Source organism: Hemitrygon akajei, chromosome 3, assembly GCF_048418815.1.
Source record: "Hemitrygon akajei chromosome 3, sHemAka1.3, whole genome shotgun sequence".
NCBI lineage: Eukaryota > Metazoa > Chordata > Chondrichthyes > Myliobatiformes > Dasyatidae > Hemitrygon > Hemitrygon akajei.
The window spans coordinates 102,028,078-102,050,408 of NC_133126.1; the positions used below are offsets into that span (position 1 = coordinate 102,028,078).

The 22,331-nt window shown below is 42.1% G+C and overlaps 1 protein-coding gene across 8 annotated transcripts in view; it reads left to right on the top strand.

Annotated features, from left to right (window-relative positions):
• The window catches only part of numb (NUMB endocytic adaptor protein), a 251,647-nt gene that overhangs the window by 204,365 nt on the left and 24,951 nt on the right, over positions 1–22,331 (top strand). For all 8 annotated transcript variants that reach the window (XM_073040513.1, XM_073040514.1, XM_073040518.1 and 5 more), the window contains one exon: positions 13,971–14,252. In XM_073040513.1, the coding sequence (XP_072896614.1) occupies positions 13,971–14,252 (282 nt within the window). The remainder of the gene's footprint in view (positions 1–13,970; positions 14,253–22,331) is intronic.

Sequence of the window (22,331 nt, forward strand, 5' to 3'; positions counted from 1 at the left end):
TGGTGCCAAGCTGTATCGGACCTTGCCCTTCTCTTGGACAACATCAGTGTCATGGAGAGGGGAGACTTGCAGCATGGGCAACTGCCGGTCTTCCATACAACTTTGCCCAGGCCTGTGCCCTGGAGAGGACACTCCAGCAGACTTTCCAGGCGCAGATCCACGGTCTCGTGAGACTAATAGATGCCACCACCACTTAAATTAGTTGTGGGTTAAGTAATATGGTCAGAGACTTTTAAACACAGTTAAAAAGATTGCTTACAGTTAGAATTGTCAAAAAGCCATCAGTATTGGCAAGGGCAGAGTGCTGTAATTCACTGAAGCCTTGTTGCATTTAGTGGTGTACTCAACTGGAGCTGCAAAGTAGAGTTCACACGGTAATCACTAGCCTAGGCTAGTGATGTGCACAGATACATCATGACAGGCAACATTTAATTCAGAAAAGTGGAAAAAGATGAAAGCAAGGACAGGTTACACCTGAACTTGAAAGGAACCAAAATCCTTGCAGGCCAGTTTGTTAGAGCAGTTGGGGAGTTTTAATTGGTTAGTTTAAACTAATTTGTCAGATGATACAGCAGTTGGTATATAATTTGATGCAGTGTATATTGAGACTGTGAGGAAGGATAGTTCAAAGTAAATTTATTATCAAAGTACATGTCTATCACTATATACAGCTCTGAAATTCATTTTTGCAGGCATACTGAGTAAATCCAACAACCATAATAGAATCAATAAAACACCACACAGATAGACAAACAACCAAATGTGCAAAAAATAACAAACTGCAAATACAAAGTAAAAAGAAATAATACTCGTGAATAAATAAGCAATGGATATTGAGAATGACCTGCAAGGTAGTGATCCTTGCAGGCATTCACAGTAGATACAAAGAAACATAATAGAACCTCTAAAAAGCTACACACAAGCAAAGACAAAGAACCAATGTGCAAAACAAGGCAAAATCTGCAACTACAAAAAAAAAGTAATAATAACAATAAGTAATTTTTTTAAATATTGAGAACAAGAGTTGTAGAGTCCTTGAAAGTGAGCCCATAGGTTGACAAATTAGTTCAGTGTTGAGTGAAGTTACCCATGCTGGTTCAGGAGCTTGATAGTTTGAAGGGCAGTAACTTACTGAACCTGCTGGAGTGGGTCCTGAAGCTTCTGTAGCACCTTTCCACATGGCTGTAGTGAGAAGAGAGCATGGCCTGGATGGTGGGGTCTTTGATGATGGACACGGCTTTCTTGTGGGAGCACTTTTTTGTGTATGTGCTCAGTTTTTGGGAGGGCTTTTCCCACAATGGTCTGGGCTGTATCCACTATCTTTTAAAGGCTTTTCCTTTTTTGGGCATTATTGTTTCCATACCAGAACCTAATGCAAGCAGTCAGGATACTCTCCATTACACATCAAAACAAGTTTGTCAAAGTTTTGGGTCACATCCTGAATCTGAGCAAACTTCTAGAGAAGTAGAGGCCTTCTATGGAATTGCTGGTCCCAGGACAGATCCTCTAAAATCGTAACTCCAATGAATTTAAAGTTACTGACCCTCTCCAACTTTGATCCCCTAATGAGGACTGGCTCATTGACCTCTGGGTTCCTCCTCCTGTAGTCAATTATCAGCTGTTTGGTTTTGCTCTTTGGATTTAAAGGTCGATGTGTTTGTTTCGCTTTTGGGTTTTTTTTGTACAGGGAGGGGGAATTTGGGGGTTGATGATTTGCTATGATCCCAGTGCAGGTCGATAGGAGTAGGCAGTTTAAGTGGTTTGGTATGGGCCAAGTTGCCTGTTTCTGTGCTGTACTTCTCTATGACTTGTATCACCAAGGCTCCCAACACATTCGACTGTTGGTAAACTACTATCAGGAATACCTGCTGTTCCTAGGCAGTTGTTTGGGAAAATTTGCTGTTAGTGGAATAGATTGAAGTTTGTCTTTAAATTCTCGGAGTGTGGGTTTAACAGTATGGAAAAATGAGGATAAAGTAAAAGTGAAGAATTGTGAAGGCGAGATTACGAAAGTTTCCAGAATAAAATTTTTAAAAACAGTTTATAAAGGAATAAAAATGTAACTTCCAGGAACATGGAGTCAAAAATGAAATGGGTGATGAATACATGAGTGAAGGTGTTATATTTGAATGCACATATTATACAGAATAAGTAGATGATCTTGTCGCACAGTTAGAATTTGGCAGGTGTGATGCTGTGGCTGAAAGAAGATTATAGTTGGGAGCTTAACATTCAAGGATAAACATTGTATTGAAAGAGCAGTCAGGTAGGAAGAAGGGGTGGGTGGCTCTGTTGGCTTAAAACAAATCAAATGCTTAGAAAGAAATGACAGAGGATCAGAAGATATAGAATCCTTGTGAGTAGAGTTAAGACACTTCAAAGGTAAAATGATTCTGACGGGAGTTACACAGTAGCCAGGATGTGGGGTAAGATGCGAGATAGAAAAGACCTGTAAAAAGGGCAATGTTGCGTAAGTCTTGGGGGATTTAAATTTGTAGTTTTATTGGGGAAAATCAGGTTGGTTCTTAATCATGAAAGAAAGAATTTGTCGAATGCCTACAAGATAGGTTTTTAAAGCAGCTTATGGTTGGGCCCACCAAGGAAAAGGCAATGCTGGATTGGGTGCTGTGTATGTTCATAATTTGCTAGAAGGAGAAGAAAATCAGATGTACAGTACTGCAATAATTTTATGTATTGCACTGTACTGCCACACAAAAAATTCTTCATGTGAGTGATGATAAACCTGATTCTGATATGGGCCTCAGCTGAGAGTGGGAAGAAGACAGGGAGGGAGAAAGGAATCATGGTTGGATGAAGGGGATGGAGTGGGAAGCACCAGAGAGACATTCTGTAATTATCAGTAAACCAATTGTTTGAAGCTGTTACCTCAGGGCTGGATATATCTGCACATGGAACCCCACCCCTCCCTGCCCTGGCACTCCTTCTCTGTCACTTGTCCCTCACCCCTCCTGCAGCACTCCATCCTCGCCAGTACTAATATCCTTTGCTCTACCAGATTTACAAACTCACCCTCCGCTCCATGTTGACAAATACAGTTCTATGCAAAAGTCTCAGGCACACTAGGGATGATGGCAGAACAGCAAAGGCTCAAGTTTCATAGATGCATCTCAAAGAAGTTATAGTTTTCTAAAGGAAGGATGAGGTGACTGTGGCTGACAAGGGAAGTCACAGATGGAATAAAAGCAAAAGAAAGGGATACAATATAGCAAAAAATATTGGGAAGCTAGAGGATTCAGATTCAAGTTGAATTGTCATTCAAATATACATGAACACCCATGAATACAGCTTAACAAAACTGTGTTACTCCTGGGCCAAGGTGCTGAACACATTATCAACAGCAGAAGGCACATAGTGCTCATATGAGATAGCAAACACATACAATCACACAAAAAAAATAGTCCATGACCCTGAGTCCATGAATGTTACAGTAGTTTGCAGTTGCACATAATACTTGTCTTATCTTCTGCTAAATGAACACTAGGGAGCAGCACTGACTCCAGCTTGGATGCTGCTTCACACCCCACCTGACATTCCAATGGAATGCAACAACTCCCAGTGGCCACACATTTTAATTCCACGTCCCATTCCCATTCTGATATGTCTATCCATGGCCTCCTCTACTGTCAAAATGAATCCAAACTCAGGTTGGAGGAACAACACCTAATATACCGGCTGGGTAGCCTCCAACCTGATGGCATGAACATTGACTTCTCTAACTTCCGTTAATGCCCCTCCTCCCCTTCTTACCCCATCCCTGACATATTTAGTTGTTTGCCTGTTCTCCATCTCCCTCTGGTGTTTCCCTCACCCCCCTCCTTTCTTTCTCCTGAGGCCCTCCCGTCCCATGATCCTTTCCCTTCTCCAGCTTGGTATCACTTGCACCAATCACCTTTCCAGCTCTTAGCTTCATCCCACCCCCTCCGGTCTTCTCCTATCATTTTGCATTTCCCCCTCCCCCCACTACTTTCAAATCTCTTACTATCTTTTCTTTCAGTTAGTCCTGACGAAGGGTCTTGGCCCGAAATGTCGACAGTGCTTCTCCTATAGATGCTGCCTGGCCTGCTGTGTTCCACCAGCATTTTGTGTGTGTTGTTGTTTGAATTTCCAGCATCTGCAGATTTCCTCATGTTAACTCCAAAGCCTCTCTCCTGGGCAGCTGCAAACAAGTGACACCGTGGCCTGAGGCCCAGTCCTCACCTCAACCAAGGCCATGCAGCTCCCCTGTCATCTGCCAATACGTCAGTGAGTTAGACTTGCAACATTCCACATCAAAAATGTCCAACAGGGTCTTGCGATCACAAGAAAAGCAACTGAGACAATCACATGTTGTTAGACTACACACCTCCTTAGCTCACCAACTTCTTTGACGCAGGCATCAACATGATCCTCACCAAGCCCAACTCTTCCACCAACAAGCAATCCTCTGATGGGTAGTGTTGCAGCTCTCCAAGTTCTCAATGTCCAGCAGTGTCCTGTGATCATAAAAAATACATTTGCAAAAGACAGTAACATCTCTGGCCCCACAGAAGCTACTGTGTGCCACCATCTTATAGGATTGGAAAGCTTTTAAAAAACAAAAGAAGGCAACTAAAAAACGCAAAAAGGAGAGAAAAGATGGAAGCTACCCAATAATTGAGGATACCAGGTTTTTTTTTTCAGATATATGGAGTAAAAGAGAGGCCAGAGTGGATGTAGAACCACTAGAAAATGACACTGAAGAGGTAATGGGGGCAAAGAGATGGTGGACAAAGTTGATAAGTATTTATGTCATTCTTCACTGAGAGGCACCAGGAGTAGGCCAAAAATTTGAGTGTTGAGGCAGAAGTGAGTGTAGTTGTTATTACTGAGAGGAGAAGTTACTTAGGAAGCTGCAAGGTAGATAAGTCACCTGGACCAGATGGACTGCACCCCAGGTTCTGAAAGAGGTAGCTGAAGAGTTTGTGGAGGCATTAGTGGTGAGATTTCAAAAAGATTTTGGAATAGTTTTCAATTTACTGAATGGACTGAACTCTGATTTGGAAAAGAGAAAAAGTGGAGGTATGTGTTTCATGATAAACTCTCGGTGGTGCTCCAATATGGCAGTTTTGTTGAACTCGTGTTCCCCTAACTTTGAGCACCTAATGGTCAAATGCCATCCATTCTAATTTACCTAGGGAGTTCTCCATAATCCTGGTCACAGTTTACATACCATGAGCAGCTGACTATAAAGTGCTTGAGATACTGCCTCCAAACAAGAAACATTCCATCCTGACTCATTTCAAATCATAGTCTTCCACCAGGATCTTCCACCAAGCTTGTTTGAAGAAAATACTGACCAATTACACACAGCGGTCCCAACACACTAGACCACTGTTATACTAAGACGAGGAATGCTTACCCAGGCTTCATTTCATTAAATTGGATTACTTGGCTGTTCTTCTCTTACCTGTGTATAGGCAGAGGCTAAAGAGCAAGGCTCCAGAGATTAGGACAACAAAGAGGTTGTCGTGTGAGGCAGAGGAGCAGCTTTGGGATTGCTTCAAGACACTGGACAGGGCTGTGTTCAGGGACTCATCTGTGGATCTGAATAAATAAACCATGGTTGTAACGGACTTGATTAAATAAACAGTTGTAGTCAAATGTGTCCCCACAAAATCATTCGGTCTTCCCCATTCAGAATCCCTGGATGAACCATGAGATCCACAGTCTGCCAAGAACCAGATCAGAGGCATTCAAGTCTGGTGATGAAGGAAGTTATAAGAGGTGTAGGTACAATCTCTGAAAAGCCATCTCATGGGTGAAGTGGAAATTCTGGACTAGACTGGAATCAATGAAGGATGCTCTACAGTTGTGGCAGGACTTGAATACTATCACCTTTTATAAGGTTAAACCAAGTGACATAGGCAACAGTAAGGCTTCAATTCCTGGTGAGCACAAACCTTCTATGCTTGCTTTGACTGTCAAAACAGGAAGGAACCATCATGAAGTCCCACCTCCCCCAATGATTCTGTGATCTCAGTCTTTTGAGGCTGACGTGCAAGCAGCCTTCAGGTGGGAGAACCCATGAAAAGCATCTGACCCAGACAGGGTACCTGTACCCAAGAAGAGCGTGGTAACCTGCCTCAATGACTATCACCCAGTAACATTTTCATCCATGAAGTGTTTTGAAAGGTTGGTGATGAAGCATATCATATAACCATATAACAACTACAGCACAGAAACAGGCCATCTTGGCCCTTCTAGTCCGTGCCGAAAGCAACTCCTGCCTGAAGAGCTCCAATTTACGTACTGGTGCAATAGGTCCACAGCAGATGCCATTTCATTAGCTTTTCACTAAACCATGGAACATCTTGACAGCACTGATGCATACATCAGGATACTTATTATCAACTACAGTTTAGCATTTAATACATTATCCCCTCAAAACTTAAGTTCCAAGATCTTGGCTTCAATACCTCCTTGTACAATTGGATCCTAAACTTCCTCAATTGCAAACCCCAGACAGTTTGGATTTGCAACAATATCTCCTCCATGATCTCTATCAGCATAGGTGCACCACAAGGATGTGTGCTTAGCCCCCTGCTCTACTCGCTTTACACTTATGACTGTGTGGTTAAGCACAGCTCCAATGTATATTCAAGTTTGCTGACGACACCATTGTCATGGGCCGAATCAAAGGTGGTGATGAATCGGCATATAGGAGGGAAATTAAATGTCTGGTTGAGTGGTGCCATAACAACAACTTCTCACTCGATGTCTGCAAGACTGGGGAGCTGATTGTTGACTTTAGGAGAAGGAAACCAGAAGACTGTGAGTCAGTTCTTATTGGAGGATTAAAGGTAGAGAGGGTCAGAAACTTTAAATTCCTTAGTGTTATTATTTCAGGGAATCTGTCCTGGGCTCAGCATGTAAGTGGAATTATGAAGAAAGTACAGCAACGCCTCTACTTCCTTAGGAGTTTGCAGAGATTTGGCATGACATCTAAAACTGATAAACTTCTATTGAAGTGTGGTGGAGAGTATATTGACTGGTTGCATCACAGCCTAATATGGAAACACCAATCCTCTTGAATGGAAAATCCTACAAAAAGTAGTGGATACGGCCCAGTCCGTCACAGGAAAAGCTCTCACAACATTGTGGGCTGAAGGGCCTGTAATGTGCTGTAGATTTCTATGTATGTTTCTATGTTTTAACCATTGAGCACATCTACATGAAATGCTGCTGCAGAAAAGCAGCATCAGGGACCCCCACCACCCAGGACATGCTCTCTTCTCACTTCTGCCATCCGGAAGAAGGTATGGGAGGCTTAGGATTCACATCAGGAGGTTCAGGAACAGTTATTACCCCTCAACCAACAGGCTCCTGAACCAAAGCGGTATAACTTCACTTGACCCATCATTGAAATATTCTCACAACCAAGGACTCACTTTCAAGGACTCTTGTTCTCTGTACTTATTGCTTACTTATTATTATCATTTGTGTCTTTTTGTATTTGCAGTTTGTTGTCTCCTGAACTTGGTTTGAACGTCCTAGCTGGGCGATCTTTCATTGATTCTGATGCAGGTTATCGTTCTATAGATTTATCGAGTATGCCCACAAGAAAATGAATCTCAGGGTCATATGTGGTGACATATGTGTACTTTGATAATATTACTTTGAAGTTTGAGTCCATTATGACTATTAATTGACTAGTGGAGTTCTGAGGGGCTGATTTTGGGTCTCCTCTTTTCACGTTATATGTCAATAATTTGAATTATGGAATTGACGGCTTTGTGGTCAAGTTTGTGGATAATATAAAGATAGGTGGAGGAGCGGATAGAGTTGGAAGCAAGAAGTCTGCCAAGAAGCACTTGCGCAGATTAGGAGAATTGGCAAAGAAGTGGCAAATGGAATATAGTGCAGGGAAGTGCACTTTGGTAGAAGGATTAAACATGTAGACTATTTTCTAAACGAGTATAAAATTCATAATTTGCAGGTTGAGTCAGTGACAATCATACCAGTGCCCAAGAAAAGTGGGATGAGATGCCAGTGGGCACTCAAGTTTAAAAGGTTGGTCATGGCTAGAATCAACCCCTGCCAAAGCAAGGACCTGGGCCCGCTACAGTTTGACTATCACCACAGCAATCTCACTGGCCTTGGATCACCTGGACAGCAGCAATACCTATGTCAGGCTACTGTTTGTTGATTACAGCTCAGCATTTAAAGCAATCAACATTTCTTAGTTCTAATCAACAAGCTCCAAACCTGGTCCTCTGTACCTACCTCTGCAACTGTATCCTTATCTTCCTCACTGGGAAGCCACAGTCAGTGCAGATCAGAAATAACATAATCTCCTCATTGGCAATCAACAACTGTTGCACCTCAAAAGATGTATGCTTAGCCCATTGCTCTACAATTTAAACACCCACAATTATGTGGCTAGGCATAGCTCAAATGCCATCTATAGGTTTGCCAACGACCAGCTATTGTTGGCAGAATTTCAAATGGTGACAAAGGGCATACAGAAGCTAGATAGATCAGCTGGTTAAGTGGTGTCACACAAGAACCTTGCACTTAGTGTCAGTAAGACCAAGGAGTTGATTGTGGACTTCAGGAAGGGGAAGTCAAGGCCTTTATAAATCAAAGTATTGATTATAAGAGTTGGAATGTAATGGTGAGGTAAAATAAGACATTGGTGAGACCGAATTTGGAGTATTGTGTGCAGTTTTGGTTACCTAATTACAGGAAGAATATTAATAAGGTTGAAAGAGTGCAGAGAAGGTTTACAAGGATGTTGCCGGGACTTGAGAAACTGAATTACAGAGAAAAGTTAGGACTTTATTCCCTGGAGCGTAGCAGAATGAGGGGTGATTTGATAGAGGTGTATAAAATTATGATGGGTATAGATAGAGTGAATGCAAGCAGGCTTTTTCCACTGAGGTCAGGGGAGGAAAAAACCAGAGGTCATGGGTTAAGGGTGAAGGGGGAAAAGTTTAAAGGGAACATTGGGGGGGGCTTCTTCACGCAGAGAGTGGTGGGAGTGTGGAATGAGTTGCCAGATGAAGTGGTGAATGCAGGCTCACTTTTGACATTTAAGAAAAACTTGGACAGGTATATGGATGAGAGGGGTTTTGAGGGTTTGGCCCAGGTGCAGGTCAGTGGGACTGGGCAGAAAAATGGTTTGGCACAGCCAAGAAGGGCTAAAAGGCCTGTTTCTGTGCTGTAATATTCTATGGTTCTATGGAACAAACACCAGTCCTCATCAAGGGATCAGCACTGGAAAGGGCGAGAACTTGCAAGTTCCTGGGTGTCAACATCTTTGTGAAGATCTATCCAGGGCCCAATAGATTGATGCAGTTGCAAAAAAAGGCACAACAATGGCTACATTTCATTATGAGTTTGAGGACACTTGGTATGTCCCAAAGACTCTCGCAGGTTTCTACAGGTGTACCATGGAGAGCATTCTAACTCTCACTGTCTGGTATGGAGGGACCTCTGCACTGGATTGGAAAAAGCTGCAGAAAGTTGTAAGCTCAGCTCCATCATGGGTACTAGCCTCTCCAGCATTCAGGGCACCATTAAAAGATGATGGCTCAAAGAGGCAGCCTACTTCATTAAGGACCCCTATCATGCCCTTGCTATCATCACGGAGGAAGTACAAGAGCCTGAAGAGATACACTCAATATTCCATCAGATTTCTGAATAGACAATGAATCTATGAACACTCTCACTATTTTCTGCTCTTTTTTTGCATTCCTCATTTAATTATTTTTATATTATACTTATTGTAATTTATAGTTTTTTATTATTAAGTATTACAATGTACTGCTGCACAGAACAACTAATTTATAGAGTACTGGAATATAAAAGCAAGGATATAAAACTGAGGCTTTGTATGGTCTGGGAACAGAGAGTACAGCCTCAGAATATAACACTGTTCCTTTGGAACAAAGTGAGGAATTTCTTAAGCCAGAGAGTGGTCAGACTATGGAATTCACTGCCAGGATGGATGTGAAAGCCAAGTCATTATGTATATTTAAGGCAGAGGTTGATAGGTTCTAGATTCGCAAAGGCTTCAAAAGTTTATGGGTAGAAGGAGAATGGGGTTGTGAAGGATATTAAATCAGCATGACGTAATTGTGAAACAGATTTGATGGGATGGCCTAATTCTGCTCCTGTCTGTGAAAATGATGTGTGGGCTGCCTTCAAGAGTAAATCCAAGGAAAGCCGAGTACCGAAGACCTGTGCTGATCAAATGAGTGGTGTGTTCACAGATATTTTCAACCTCTTGCTCTGCAGTGTGTGATATCCACATGCTTCAAGCAGGCTTCAATCATACTGGTGCCCAAGAAGAGTGTGCTAATCTGCCTCAATGACTATTGCCCAGTGGCACTCAAATCCACAATGAAGTGTTTTTTTATTGTTTTGTGTTTTGAAAGGCTGGTGTTGAAGCCTATCAGCTCCTGTCTGAGTGGTGACTTGGATCGCTCCAATTTGCTTACCAAAGGAATAAGTCTACAGCAGATGCTATCTCATTGGCCTCAACCCTGGAATATCTGGAGAGCAAAGATGGATCTTTATGGATTACAGCTCAGCATTTAACACCATCGTCCCCTCAAAACTAATCAGTAAACTCTAAGACTTGGGCCTCAATAACCCCTTGTGCAATTGGATTCTGGATTTCCTCACTTGCAGACCCCAATCTGTTCGGATTGGCAAAAACATCTCCACAATCTCCCATCAGCACAGGAGTGCCACTACTTATGACTGTGTGGCTAAGTACAGCTCCAATACCATATACAAGTTTGCTGATGACACCACTGTTGGGAGCTGTATCAAAGGGTGGTGATAAATCAGCATACAGGAGGGAGATAGAAAAATTGGCTGAGTGGTGTAATAACAACAACCTCTCACTCATTGTCAGTAGGACCAAGGAACTGATTGCAGACTTCAGGAGAGAGAAACCAGAGGTCCATGGGCCAATACCCATCAGAGGTGGAGAGGGCCATTAACTTTAAATTCCTGAGTGCTACTATCTCAGAGGACCTGGGACCTGTCCTGGACCCATCAAATAAATATAATTGCACAAAAGCACCTTTACTTTCTCAGGAGTCTGTGGTGATTTGGCATGTCATCAAGAAGTTTGGCAGACTTGTACAGATGTATTATGGAAATGTATTGACTAGTTGCGTTATAGCCTGGCATCAGAACACCAATGCCTTTGAGTGGAAAATCCAACAAAAGGTTGGATTCAGCCTTCAGTACATCACAAGTAAAGCCCTCCCAACCGTCAAGCATCTACATAAAATGTTGCATAGAAAAGCAGCATCCATCAAAAGATCCTCACCAGCCAGGCCTTGCTCTTTTCCCACTGCTGCCATCAGGTAGAAGGTACAAGTGCCTCAGGACTCGGCACCACCAGGTTCAGGAACAGTTACTACCCCTCAATCATCAGGCTGTTGAACAAAAGGAGATAACTACAATCATTCTATTTCTAATGTTCCCACAATTGATGGTCTCACATGAAGGACTCATTACCTTGTTATTTCATGCTCCTAATTTATTGCTATTTATTTATATTTGCATTTGCACAGTTTGTTGTTCATTGACCCTGTTTACAGTTACTGTTCTATAGATTTGCTAAGTTTCCCTGCAGGAAGAAGAATCTCAGGGTTGTATGTGATGACATGTATGTACTCTGATAATAAATTTTACTTTGAACTTCGAACCATGTCATATAGTCTTATGCTCACATAAGCAAAACAGAGAAAAGGAGACCTGTGGAAAGAAGATTATAGCTGGGAGCTTAATGTCCAAGGATACACATTGTATGGAAAGGACAGGCAGGAAGGCAGAGGGGATGGCGTTGCTCTGTTGGTAAAAAATGAAATCAAATTGGAAGGAGTTGAATCACTATGGATAGAGCTAAGGAACTGCAAGGGTAAAAAGGCCCTGATGAGAATTGTATACAGACCCCCAAACAATAATAAGGTCGTGGCCTACAAACTACAATGGGAGATAGAAAATGCATGCCAAAAGGACAATATTACAATAGTCATGGGGGACTTCAATATGCATATAGATTGGGAAAATCGGGTTGGTGCTGGATCCCAAGGGGGGGAATTTCTAGAATGCCTATGAGCTGGCTTTAGAGCAGCTTGTGGTTGAGCCCACTAGGGGATCAGCTATTCTGGATTGGGTGTTGTGCCATGATTGGAGAGTTTACATCCCAAAGAGGAAGAAGTATTCTAAAGGAACGATGCCATAACTGTGGCTAACATGAGAAGTCAAAGCCAACATAAAAGCCAAAGAGAGGGCATATAATAGAGCAAAAATTAGTGGGAAGTTAGAGGATTGGGAAGCTTTTAAAAACCAACAAAAGGCAACTAAAAAAAAAGTACTTAAGAAGGTAAAGATAGTGTGAAAGTAAGATAGCTAATAATATTAAAGAGGATACCAGCTATTTCTTCAGATACATAAAAGAGAGGTGACAGTAGATATCGAACCGCTGGAAAACAATCCTGAGTAATACACAGACACACTTTCTGTTTACCAAGGAGGCAATTCTGCAAGCCACACTTAGACTTGGGCTCATTCTTAGCAGAGAATCTTAAATATACTTGTTTCATAGACACTGATCTGATCATTGTTGTTCCACAGTGGTCTCAAATCAGAGTATAACAGCATAGAAGTTGGCTCTTCAGCCCAATACATCCATGCTGACCAAGCTATCCAACTAAGCGTTTGGCCCATTCCCTATCTATTTACTTATTTAAATGTCTTTTAAGTGTTATTGTACCTGCCTCAGCCATTGAACAGCTTGTCTTATAAAATCATGAGAGGCTTCAGTAGGGTGAATGCAGTCTTTTTCTCATGTAAGGGACACCTAAGTAGCCAAAGCTTGGAAGTTGTGGGATTGGTGTAGATGGGCGAAAAGATCAGCATGGACGTGGTGAGCCAAAGGACACACTTATGTGTTTTTTGATTCTGGTTCAGCTACTCCAGAGTACTATGTACATTTCTGGTCACCACATGACAGAAAAGATCTGATTCAACCAGAGAGGGTAACAAGAGCATTCATTATGATGTTACCTGAGATGGAGTATAGATAGGCTGTGATTGTTAACCTTGGAGTAGAGGAGACAGAGGGGAGAACTGATTGAGCCATGCAAAACCTGAGGGGCTGAAGTAAACTGGTGTATTACTGTTATATGTGTCAAGCTACAATGAAAATCTTGTCTTCATACTGTTCACACAGATTAATTTATTACACAGTGCATTGAGGTACACAAGGTAAAACAATGACAGGGTGCAGAATAAAGTGTTACAGTTCGAGGTTGCAGTGCAGCTAGACAGTAACGTGCAAAGTCTTAGTGAGGTCAAGTGTTCTTATTCCTTCCGGGAACTATTATAACAGTGGGACATGGACAAAATATTAAGTAGAAAATTTCTGGGATAAGTGGTAAAGGACTTACAGGGGATCTGATAGAGGCAGTTTCCTAGAGGATGATTGAAAACAGAAGTGCACTGTTGAGGGAGTGATGACAGCAAGTATTCACACAACATCAAGACAAGCAAGTAAATCAGCAAGGCATGGCAGACTACAAGCCAGTAAATGGGATTAGCATGGACTGGTATTAATGGTTATCATGGTCAAGTGGGCCAATGGGCCTGGTTCTGTGCACTGTGACTGTTTTTCAGACTGCCTTGTTGCCACTGAGTTTGTATAAGAGTGCAAGTTCAAAGTGTATTCTTATGTGCATGGTAGGTGATAGTGATGATTAAAGTGTTGTTTGCCTTGCAGATTCCTATTGGCTTTAAAAGATGAGTTTTTTTAATGGACTGTTGTTTCTTTTATTTTGTCAGTCAAAAATGCCATAAAACGTTTAAAATGACTTGCCTTTGAAGAAATTATTCTCACTGCAGCTTTGCTTTTGTAAAAAAAAAATAAAGTATGTGACCTACTTAGGAATGTCATGTTTAATTTACAGCTGAAACAGAGAGGACAGTTGTTACCACTGCTGCTTTTGCTGCAGCCCCGTCAATTTCACCATCAGCCCTGTCCACTGTTACAGAAAGCAAAGAACCCAACAACATACACGCCATACCCAGAAGGCATGCACCTGCTGAGCAGCTTGCCAGGCAAGGATCTTTCAGAGGATTCCCAGTGCTGAGCCAGACAACATCTCCGTTTAAGAGGCAAATGTCACTTCGAGTAAATGAATTGCCTTCAACAACACAACGGAAAACTGATTTCCAAATTAAAAATACAGGTGAGAAGTCTTGTTGATTTTTGTTGTTCGGGTTAAAAAGCTTAAATTCTAATGAAATGAAGTTATTCATACAGTGGTTTCACAGTGAAAGTATTGGGAGTTGCAATTTTCAGAAATGTGAAAGCATCCATTTTGCTTGGATTCCATGGGAATTGTCCTTGCACAAATAAACCCTAAAATAGCTGAGCGTGGTACTAAAAGCATAATGAGACATTGGTTCCCACTGCAGATATTCGTGTTGGTATGGACAGGTGGAGTGCATACAGACTTAACCTTCTAGGTATTGGACTAATTAGTAGAATTAAAGAAATATCTAACACAGGCAGCAATATGGCCCAAAAGCCTCCATATCCTCCAAAAAATGAGTTACTTGCACTAATTCCACCTCCTGTCCTTTGTTTCCTGCTTCATAACAGTTCACCTAGTATTGTTTTAAGTGTGCTGAAGAGTACTGTTCATCTCCCTCAGTCATTGGGCATTTGATTTTCCTTTCAACTACCTCAGTCCTTTTATCTATTACCTTAAATTTATTTACTTTGTGTTCTGACTTCACTGCAGAAGGAAATAGTCCCTTCATAGTCATCTTATCTAGGTTACCTATAAATATCCCCTTAGCTACCTGTATTGTAAAGAAAAACTTGTTTTCACATATAAAATTCTCCAGGTGCAGCAACATACTCTCAGATGTGGAGTCATAAGGTTATACTTTCTTTGCCCTTTGGCTCAACTCACCCATGCCAACTGAGTTGCCTTCTGGACCTAGTCCCATTTGCTTGTATTTGTCCTCTATCCATCTAGTGGGGGCACTACAATAATGTAGTGGTTTGCTCAATGTTAATACAGCTTGGGGGAGAGGAGTTCAATTCCCATGCCATCTGTAAGAAGTTTATATGTTCCTCCTTGTGAGCATGTAGGCTTCCTCCCACTGTCCAAAGATGTACCAGTTAGTAGGTCATTGCAAATTGTCCTATGTTTAGATTAGCGTTAAATACATGTGTTGCTGGGCAGTGCGACTTGTTGAGCTAGAAGGGCTTGTTCTGCACTGAATCTCTAAATAAATAAGTAAACTATTCCTATTCATCAACCTGCCCAAATGTCTTTTAAGCATTGTATTCTTGTACCAGCCTCTATCACTTCCTCTGGCAGTTCGTCCCACATACCCACTACCCTCTGCTCTTCAGATCCCCTTTAAACCTTTCACCTCTCACCCTAGACCTGTACCCTCTAGTTTTGGACTTGCCTACCCTGGGGAAAGCTCTGTGATCATCCACCCTATTTATACCCATTGTGACCCAGCCTGCTCCATTCTGGGGAGAAAGAGTTCCAGTCTGTCCAGTCTATCTTTGTAACTCAAACCCCCTAGTCCCAGGACCATTCCTATGAATCTTTTCTGCATCTCCCTGGCTTAAACTCATCATTTTTTGTAGGAAGGTGACCATAACTTAACACAATATTCAAATGCTATCTCACCAGTGACTTGTAAGTTTGTAATATGATGTCCCAACTCTTGCACTTAGTGTCCTGAGTTTTCAGAGAACTATCTACTTGTACCCCGGTCTACAATACTGTAAAGGTCCTGCCATTCTCCGTGTATGTCCTAAACTCCTTTAACTTTGCAATTGTCTGAGTTAAATTCCACCTAACATTCCTTTTCTCTCTTCCCTCTCCCCCCCCTTCCCAGTTGCTCTAGATCCTGCTGTAACTTGACACAATCATCTTCAGAGTCTGTCAAAAAATCTTTAGTGTCATATCACCTGTATACTCATCCAAACCACTAACATAAGACAAGCAAATAGGGAACCATCACACCATGGATCACAGGCCTCCACTCTGTAAACAACCCTCCACTATCACCCTTGACTCCTATCGCCAGGTCTATTTTGTGTACACCCTTGATGCCTTGTGATTTAACCTTTCGAACAAACCTACCATTTAATATCTTGTCAAAAGCTTTGCTAACTATCTATGTAGACAACGTTTACAATTCTTTTTGTCACCACTTCAAAATAAAATTCAATTAAATTTGTGATGCTCTATATTCCATACACAAAGCCATGCTGACTATATTTAATCAGTCCTTGCATTTCCAATTACAGATAGATCCTTCCTCTTAGGATCCCCTTCAGGAATTTTGCTGCCACTGATGGTAACAACTTAACTTGTGCCTTTATTTAAGAAGGGCTGGTAGGACAACATTAGCCGCTTTCCAGTCTTCCAGTATCTCACCAGTGGCAAAGGAAGGTATAAAAATCTCTACCAGGGCACTAGCAATTTCTTGATTCCTATAACATTTGAGATGCACTTGATTGGGCCACCAAGAGGAGAGAATATATTAGCCTTGCTCTATAACAATATTCATGGAGCCTACTAGGCTACCTCTATTCAAACCGCACATCCATTATGCTAATCCCTGCATACAGACCACTGGTTAAACAAGTCAAACCAGTTTACAGGGAGATCAAGACCTGGCCAGAAGTTGCCACCTGCAGTGTGAACTGCTGCAGGACTGGACTGGAGCATATTCAGGAAGGCAGCTGCCTATGATCATCATGTCAACATTGATAAATATGCGGGATCGGGATGGGCCATAAGGAAAGTACAGTGATTAAACACTGCACTGCCAGGGCAAACCTGCAGAGGTTTGTGCACTACTTAAAAATTGGATACTGCCTTCAGATCGTGGGACAGGATAACTCTAAGGTCAATAAGAGCCATGCGCTCGTATGCCATCAAGAAGGCAGAGTACTCTCAACAAATTGAAACACCAGGGACACGGGATATACAGTGCATGTGGCAAGGTTTTACAAGCCATAACAGATTACAAGTCCACCCTGTGCATCAACGATAGTGATGCCTCCCTTCCTGGTGGGCTATGATTGATTTGACACAATGAATGATGCGATATTGAGGAAAGCCCCCTCTCCCACCTGAGGAGCCACAGCCAAAGTGAGGAGGATCCTCGCCAGGGTACACCCACACAAAGTTGTGCTCAGAGATTATGTGGGCCTCTTTGCAACAGTCCACTGCCCCACAGTCCATTAAGGCAGCCACCATCATTCTGGTGCCGAAAATAACTAATCTCACGATTACCACCCAGTGGCCCTGACCTCAACGGTTATGAAGTACTCTGAGCAGCTGATAATGGATTATATAAAATCCTATTTTCCAGCTACATTAGACCCTTTTCCATTTGCTTACTGCTCAAGCCAATGCACTGACAATGCTATTGCCTTGGTCATTCACTCCGTCCTGTCCCACCTAGAACACAATGCCTCCTGTGCCAGGGTGTTGATCATTAACTTCAGATCAACATTCAATACAATCATCCCTCAAAGGCTGTTCTTGGACTTTTTGGTAGAAAAACCCCAGTCAGACCGAGTTGTCAGCAACATCTCAAGTTCATGACACTGAGCACTGGTGCCCCCTATGGCCTGCTGCCGTTCACACTGCAGACTCATAACTGCACTGCCAGATCCATCTCAAACTACCTCATCAAGTTTGCTGATGATACAACAGTGGTTGGCCTCATGAGCAACAATAATGAGTCGGCATACAGGGAGGAGGTAGAGTGGCTTGTCAAATGGTGTGAGAACAACAATCTGAGTCTTAACATAGACAAGACAAAAGAGATGTTTGTGAACTTTGGGAAGGTACAAGTCGATCTCTTTCCATTGCACATCAATGGCTCTTCCATGGAGACAGTGAAGAGCACAAAGTTCTTTGGTTTGCACATAATAACAATCTAACCTGGGCCCACGCACACATTAGTCAAGAAGGCACAGCAGTGTAGACACTTTCTGAGAAATTGAGGCATGCAGGGTTGCCCACTCCATTCTAATAACTTTCTACAAAAGCACTATCAAGGGTATCCTGTTTGGCTGCATCATTATGTGGTATGGGAGCTGCAAGGCATCAGACCACAAGATCCTGCAGAGGGCAGTAAAAATCATCGGGGTCTTCCTTGCCCCTACTTATGTCTTTAACCCACTACCATCAGGAAGCATGTACAGGAACATCAGGACTAGGACTGACAGACTGGATAATTACTTCTCTCAGGCTGAGAGACTAATGAATACCCTGCCAACACTGAAGTCTTATCACTAGAACAGCACGCTGCTTACTGTTTGCTAGGTGAGATATTTGTTTTGTGGGCGACAGTGGTCTGGAGGAACAGTCTTATTTGATTGAATATATGTTTGGAAATCTAAAATTTGCTCTTTTTTTCTGACACACTAATGAGAAGACAACAAATAAACACCTAAAACACAATCTATATCAAAAAAAACAAACACGAGGAAATCTGCAGATGCTGGAAATTCAAGCAACACACACAAAATGCTGGTGGAACGCAGCAGGCCAGGCAGCATCTATAGGGAGAAGCACTGTCGACGTTTCAGGCCGAGACCCTTTGTCAGGACTATATATTTTTTAAAAATTAGGGTGGTCAAGACTTTTGTCGATTGAGTATGTAAGACATCGATTCGTGGCAGTTTGGTGTTTTGGAAAAAGATAAGTCTGGTCTATGGGTTGAGATTCTAAATTGGAGAAAAGCCAATTTTGATGGTATCAGAATTGATCTGGCAAATGTGGATTGGGACAGGCTGTTTTCTGGCAAAGCTATACTTCATAACTGAGAGGCCTTCAAAAGTGAAATGTTGAGAGTAAAAAGCTTGTATGTGCCTGTCAGAATAAAAGGTAAGGATAACGGGTTTAAGGAATTTGGGTTTTCAAGAGATATTTAGGTCCTGTTTAAGAAAAAAAGAAGCAGTGCATAGCAGGTATGCAAGGTAGAAACAAATGGGGTACTTAATGGAGTATAAAAAATGAAAGAGAACACTTAAGAAAGAAATCAGGAAGGTTAAAGGAAGGCATGAGGAGATAAGGCGAAGGAAAATCCAAAGGGATTCTACAGATATGTTAAGAGCAAAAGGATACCAAGGGACAAAATTGGTCCTCTGGAAGATCAGTATAGTAATCCATGCATGGAGCCGAAGGAGATAGGGGAGACCTTAAATAGGTTTTTAGCATCTGTATTTACTTGGGAGATGGACATAGACTCAATAGAAGTGAGGCAAAGCAGCATCAAGGTTATGGATCCTAAACAGATTACAGAGGAGGAGATGTTTGCTGCCTTGAGGCAAGTTAGGTGGATAAATCTCCAGGGCCTGACAAGGTGTTCCCTTGAATCTGTGGAATACAAGTGCAGAAAATGCAGGGGCCCCAGAAGAGAGATTTAAATCATCCTTGGTAACCAATGAGGTACCAGAGGGCTGGAGGACAGCTCATGTTTTACTGCTGTTTAAGGAAGGCTCTAAAAGTAAACTTGGATATTGTAGACCAGTGAGCCTGACATTAGTAGTGGGAAAGATATTGGTAGGTATCCCAAGAGACCAGATATATGAATATTTGAATAGACATGGATTGATTAGTTATAGTCAGCATAGCTTTATGTATGGTAAGTTGTTTCTAACCAATCTTATAGAGTTTTTCGAGGAAGTTATCAGGATTAGATGAAGGCAAAGCAGTGGATGTTGTCTACATGGACATGAGCAAGGCATTTGACAAGGTTCCACATGGGAGGTTGGTCACGAAGGTTCAGTCACCCTGCATTCAAGATGAGTTGGATTAGACATTAGCTTTGTGGGAGAAATCAGAATCAGGTTTAATATCACTGGCATTTATCTGAAATTCTGCCAACAAACGTTGTATCATCAGCAAATGTATAATTGGCATTTGAGCTGTGCCTAGCCACACGGTTACAGGTGTAGAGAGGTTAGAGCATTGGGCTAAGCACACCTCCCTGAGTTGTGCCAGAGTGTGGTAGTAGATGATTGCTCCTCTGGAGGCCTGTAACTAGTGGAGTGCTGCAGAAATCGGTGCTGGGTCCTTTTTTGTCATTTATCATATATATTATCAATCTGGATGATATTGTGGTTAACTGGATCAACAAATATTGGGGAGTGTAGTGCATAGCGAGGAAGACTATTAGAGCTTGCAATGGCATCTGGACTAGCTGGGGAAATGGGCTAAAAATGGCACATGGAATTTAATTCAGACAAGTGCAAAGTAATGTACTTTGGTAGGACCAACCAGGATAGGTCTTATACAGTGAGCAGTAGGGCACTGGGGAGTGCAGTAGAACAAAGGGATCTGAGAGTACAGATCCATAATTCATTGAAAGTGGCAGCACGTGTAGATAGGTCGTAATAAGTCAAGGTACTGAGTACAGGAGATGGAATGTTTTATTGAAGTTGTATAAAACATTGGTGAGGCCTAACTTGGAGTATTGCCTGCAGTTTTAGTCACCTACCTGCAGGAAAAATGTAAATAAGTTTAAAAGAGTTCTGAGAAAACTTACAAGGCTTTTGCCAGGACTGGAGGACCTGAGTTATAAGGAAATAGATTGAATAGGTTAGGACTTTATTCCTTGGAACATAGCAGATCGAGGGGAAATTTGATAGAGATATACAATATTATGAAGGGTATAGACAGGGTAAATGCAAGCATTGAAGTTTCCATTGAATGCATTTCCATTGAAGTTGGGACTACAATTAAAAGTCATTGGTTAAGGGTGAAAGGTGAAAAGTTCAAGGGGAACATGAGGGGGTACATCTTCATTCAGAGTGTTGTGAGAGTCTGGAATAAACTGACAGCACAAGTGGTGCATGGAAACTTTATTTCAATGTTTATGAGAAATTTGGGTAGGGACATTAATGGCAGGGGGATGGAGGGTTATGGTCTGGGAGCAGGTCTATGGGCGTAGGCAGTTTGGTTTGGCACAGACTAGATGGGCTGAAGGAGCTGTTTCTGTGCTGTATTTTTGTATGACTCTCTGACTCTACTGAATGTCTTAATGACAACATTGATGGATTTGTGGCCATGTTTGTGGACAATATGAAGATGGATGGAGGGGCGTTGACGAGGTAGGGGATCTGCTGAAGGACTTAGGAGAATGGGCAAAGAAGTGGCAGAAGGAATATAGTGTAGGGAAGTGTATAGTAATAAAGGTGTAAACTATTATCTATATGAGAAAATTCAGAAATCAGAGGTGCAAATGGTTAACTTGCAGGTTAAGTCAGTTGTAAGGAAGGCAAATGCAGTGTTAGCATTCATTTTGAGAGGGAGTAGTGATGGCCCAGGGAGTTATAGACCAGTGAGTCTTACTTCAGTGGTTGGTAAGTTGATGAAGAAGATCCTGAGAGGCAGGATTTATGAAAATTTGGAGAGGCATAATATGATTAGGAATAGTCAGCATGGCTTTGTCAAACGCAGGTCGTGCCTTACAAGCCTGATTGAATTTTTTGAGGATGTGACTAAACACATTGATGAAAGTAGAGCAGTAGATGGAGTGCATATGGATTTCAGCAAGGCATTTGACAAGGTACCCCATGCAAGTCTTATTGAGAAAGTAAGGAGGCATGGGATCCAAGGGGACATTGCTTTATAGATCCAGAAATAGCTTGCCCACAGAAGGCAAAGAGTGGTTGTAGATGGGTCATATTCTGCATGGAGGTTGGTCACCAGTGGTGTGCCTCAGGGATCTGTTCTGGGACCCCTACTCCTTAAGAAACTCGTGGACAGGTACATGGAACTCAGAAAAATAGAGGTAATTTCTAAGGTAAGGACATGTTTAGCACAGCTTTGTGGGCCGAAAGGCCTGTATTGTGCTGTAGGTTTTCTATGTTTCTATGACTAGAATACAAAAGCAAAGATGTAATGCTGAGGCTTTAGTCGGACCCCATTTGGGAGTGTTGTGAGCAGTTTTGGACCACTTATCTAAGAAAGAATGTGCTGGCATTAGTAGGGGTCCAAAGGAAGTTCATGAGCATGATCCCAGGAATGAAAGACCATTTGATGGCTCTGGGCCTGTTCTTGCTGGAGATTAGAGGCATGAAGCATCTCATTGAAACATATTGAATATTGAAAGTGGAGTGGAGAAGATGTTTCCTATAGTGGGGGGTGTCTAAGACCAAGGGCATAGCATCAGAACAGAAGGATGTCCCTTTAGAACAGAGATGAAGAATTCTTCAGCTGGAGGGTGGTGAGTCTATGGAATTCATTGCCACCGACTGCTATGGA